Below are 4608 nucleotides of genomic sequence, written 5' to 3' on the forward strand. Positions count from 1 at the left end.
TGTGTGTGTGTGTGAGAGGTGATCTGATGTGTGTGTGTGTGTGTGTGTGTGTCTCTGTGTGTGTGTGTGTGAGGTGATCTGATGTGTGTGTGAGTGTGTGTGTGTGAGAGAGAGAGCTGATCAGGTGTGTGTGTGTGAGAGAGGTGATCTGATGTGTTTGTGTGTGTGTGTGTGATCTGATCTGATGTGTGTGTGTGTGTGGCGATCTGATCTGATGTGTGTGTGTGTGTGTGATCTGATCTGATGTGTGTGTGTGTGTGTGTGTGCAGCAGCACCGAGAACGGTGTGTATCTTCCGCGGGAGAACATGTCTCTTCCGTCTCACGTGCAGCTGAATGATGACGGATCTCTCTGTAAAGGTGAGTGTGTTCCTCTCTGAGCTCCGGGGCCGGGGCCCGTCTCTGACCCCTGCGGTGTGTTTCAGGACAGCAGAGCTCCAGACCCAGCTCTCTGGAGAGGAGACGAGCCGAGGACGACGAGGAGGACCTGTCTGCGGCCTACGCTGCCCGAGGTCAGAGGTCACCTGATCGTGATCCAGTCCCTGCAGGTCCAACTGTCAGAACGTCTCATTATTACATTTAGAAATAATATAAGTCTTAGTAAATAAAATGAAATGATTCTGCAAGTAAATGTTAAAACGTTCCACAACGAGTCTTTTAAATGGATCAGATAACATTTAGACATTTTATAAAGCAAACATAAATAATAGTGAAATCAGGACTATTGAGGTTCATTAAAACTAAAGCCATTAAAACGAAATAAAATAAATACATATTTTATTTTAGCTGTACCGGCTACGACTGTGTTTCGTTTCACGTGATGTCTTAAATTAATGCTGTCAGATGATTTATCATATTTAATTGCATTTAAAATAAAGGTTTTGTTTACATTATAAATGAGTGTGTATTTATTATCTATATATAATTAAAAACACATACATTTATGAAAAATATGTTTATATATTCAATATATTTGTATATAATGTAATATAAAATATAATATGACAGTATTTACATACATTTAAAGCATATACTGTGTGTGTATTTCTATATTTGTAATAAATAAACAGTACACTTATATATTTTATGTAAACATAAACCTTTATTCTGGATGGGATTAATCATCTGACAGCAATCATTAAAATAGATAACCCTAAAACTGACATTTTTAAAAATGCATAAAAACCATCTAGACATATTTAAAGGAAAATTGGAATTAAAAATATTTCTAAATGTTGTAATAGTATATCAGTAATATTAAAGTAGTATGATTGGAAGCAGCTTTATTTGTTGATGTGTTTCAGGGTTCGCTCGCTATCCGATGGTTGGCTACATCTACAAGGTCAGCAGCACCAGCAGCGACGAGATCTGGCTCTGATTGACCTCTGACCTCTGAACCTCTCAGACATCAAGCCTCATTTCTGAGATCTCACCGTGATTGACTGACAGCGCTGAAGAACTGCATTACCCATAATCCCTGATCCGAGAAACCACTGTTACTATGGAAACGCCAATCAGAAGCTATTTCCACAATAGCTAGACTACATCAGCTAACTGATGATGATGATGATGATGATGAGAAATCAGAGCAAGAGTTAAAATCACAGACCGACTCAAACACAGGGAATCATGGGATCTGTAGTTCATTCAGAAGCAACTTTAATATTATTTTTTGTGTTTCTTCATCAGATGTGATCATTTTCTCTCAGTTCTCGTGTCATGGCCTTCTCTAAACATTTAAACAGTATTTCAGCTGGACAATGTTTTTTTTTTCATTAGTAGCGTTTTTAATTAAAAACACATGTTTATCATTTAGTTTCAGAGGATTCAGAGAACGTTCAAAAGGAACGTTTACACAACGTTTGCAGAACGTTAGCGAAACCTCCTCGTCAGCAGAACGCTCTTCTAGTCTGCACTGATTCACACGAAACCGTCGGACTGAACATAATTACATGAATAATGAATCAGACAGACTGTACATGTGTGCTTTCCTCAGTATTTACCCACAGTTCTTTGCTGCTATATGGAATGCGCATTGTTTTCGTGAAATATAAGGGAAACCTGCAGATATGTGAGAGATATATATATATATATATTTAAATGAATATAAAGAGTATTACCGGTAAGGTGTTATGATCATCTGTGTGTGTATATTTACTGTAAGTATGTTTGTAAAGCTCATTATGAATCTGTATATATGAATATATTTCATAACGCATGCCACTGTGTTTCCATCCAGCAGGGGGCGCTGCTAGTTAACCTCCAGGCTGTTAACCAGAGCCTAACTAGTTCTAGTTAATTGTTCCAGCGATTATCTGTCTCTCGTGAATGATCAGTCATATGATGAAATACCTCAATAAATCATAATAAGTCTCAGAGGTCCTCGCTTTCACTGCAAGAAAATACAGTAAGAAAGGAGAAGATCAGAAGAAGATCAGACAGGGTCTTCAGAGCGGCGTGGAACGGTTCTTCAGGGTCTGTGTGTGTTCTCGAGGAGGCAGGTGTTTGTGGTTCTCTGTTTCTGCGCCGGAAGTCAGACGCAGATCTTTCATGTTTCTGCTCGTATTAATCTCAAACTACCAAAACAACCATAAAACTCACGAGAGAGAGGAGATCTCCCGTTCGATCCAAGCACAGCCGACTTCTTTTATTACGATAGAGTTATTGTCGAGTTTTGGTTCAGCTGATGTTTGACTCGTTCAGGTTCAGGTCGAGCTCGTGATCGTGTCGTGTCGGTTTCTGACTTCCTGTTCGTCGACTCGTCTTCAGATCGCTCCACATCTGCAGCTCCTCAGGTCTGTGCTGAACTTCATCTCTCTTTGACTAAATTTAGGTAAAGTTTTAATCAAACAACTTTCAACTGAAGTTTAACTTTATTTTAAACATAATTTTATTTTATGTTTGTTTATAACGACGAATTCGTTGCTCCTTAAAAAATTAATTCATGTTTATACTTTGGTTTATTATTTTTTAAATCACGCTCAAATGCAATAAATTCAGATTAAAATAGTATTTGTCTCACACACACACACACACACACACACACACACACACACACACACACACACACACACACACACACACACACGCAGGGAAAGGCTTTTTACAACAAAAACTAAAGAAAGGAAAAAGAAAGAAGAAAAAGTGCAGGCATTATTAAAAATTAAAAGGAATAGGAGACAAATTATTTACAGAGTTTCGGATGTTACTTGTGTTAGAGGATGTAGAAATAAAGAGAATAAAGTTGGTTATTTTATGAGGCCTAAAATAAAGTTATCATATTAACAGACAATAATGAAGTGTTATTAAATCTATCACATAATGAGAAGGTTTTTACTGTCTCTGTGTTCTCTCTTCTCTCGTGTGTTTTATCTTGAGGTTTTGATGAAGGCAGTCAGAGACGAGATGTTTGAGATGATGGCGTCTCTGAAAGTCTCTCCACAAAATGGAGGAAACTGACTTCAGCTCTTTGTCTTTATTTACAGGCAGACGAAGAGATTATTAATAACAGAAAGAATCCTAATAATAAGATCTGATGAGAGATGGAGAGACGTGTGTTTGTGTTCTTCTGTCTGCTGGGGATCCTCACGTCTGAAGGTCAAAATCTGTCTTTTATGAATCAATAAAGTATCGTTCTAACATTAAAAGTTCATAAATGCAGCTATAAATGCATCTAGAACGTTTAATCGTTGTATTTTCATACTTTATTAACAATAAATGTGTCATTTCTAAATGATTCTGTGATTTACAAACGATGTCGGTGGTTCATAAGACATTTATATAAATGATTAATAAACTATTTAAAAGTAAATCTTGTTATTTAGACACAGAGAGAGATGCCTTTTTTTTCTTTAAATCTCTGTATTGTGTTCATTTTTTCTGTTAAATGAAGAAAAAGGTATTTATGAACGGCTTGCTAATGACTTTTAGTTTTGGGGCGATGCTTTATAAAGGACTGAAGGTTTATTAACTCTTATCTACTGATAGTAGTGTGTAGTTATTATAAAGTGCACTGGACTGGATTCGTTTTTTTCAGAATGATCTTCATGAAATATTAATGTGATCTAATGATAACTTTGCAGTCGCTTCGAACATGCCGAAGATCACCGTTGATACCCAGAATAAGGTCCTGAAATGTGAGAAAGGAACGTTTAAAGGAAAGGATCCAGAACTGAAGCGTTATGAGGATTCTGATGTCTATCAGTGTTCTTCAGAGAACTGTGATGAAAACACCTGCCCAAAAGCCTTAGTAAAGATCCTGGGTGAGTAGAACCTCCATCAGTGAGAAGAACCTCCATCACCTCCACCTGAACTACAGCAGAGCTGACAGAAACTAAATGAATCAGAGGAAACAGAGCAGAGCTTTCTAGAAGAGATAGTAACTAACTATGAGTTTAATGCATTAATTATGTCGTGAAATTCATTTCATAAAGACCTTAAGAACGTTTGTAACCAGTTTTTAACCATGCTTTTCTATTCACTGATACATATATACAGTAAAATATTTTACATTGTGTGTGTGTGTGTCTGTGTGTCTGTGTGTGTGTGTGTCTGTGTGTGTGTGTCTGTGTGTCTGTGTGTCTCTGTGTGTGTCTGTGTGTGTGTGTCTC

The 4608-nt window shown here is 37.2% G+C and overlaps 1 protein-coding gene across 1 annotated transcript in view; it reads left to right on the top strand.

The window, feature by feature from the left end:
* The window catches only part of LOC122349377 (transmembrane protein 25-like), a 4530-nt gene extending 2156 nt beyond the window's left edge, over positions 1 to 2374 (top strand). The window contains 3 exon segments of the mRNA XM_043245400.1: positions 273 to 358; positions 424 to 510; positions 1303 to 2374. Of these exon segments, the coding sequence (XP_043101335.1) occupies positions 273 to 358; positions 424 to 510; positions 1303 to 1376 (247 nt within the window). The 3' untranslated portion in view covers positions 1377 to 2374.
* The last annotated feature ends 2234 nt before the right edge of the window (positions 2375 to 4608 follow it).

Source organism: Puntigrus tetrazona, chromosome 1 (genome assembly GCF_018831695.1).
Source record: "Puntigrus tetrazona isolate hp1 chromosome 1, ASM1883169v1, whole genome shotgun sequence".
NCBI lineage: Eukaryota > Metazoa > Chordata > Actinopteri > Cypriniformes > Cyprinidae > Puntigrus > Puntigrus tetrazona.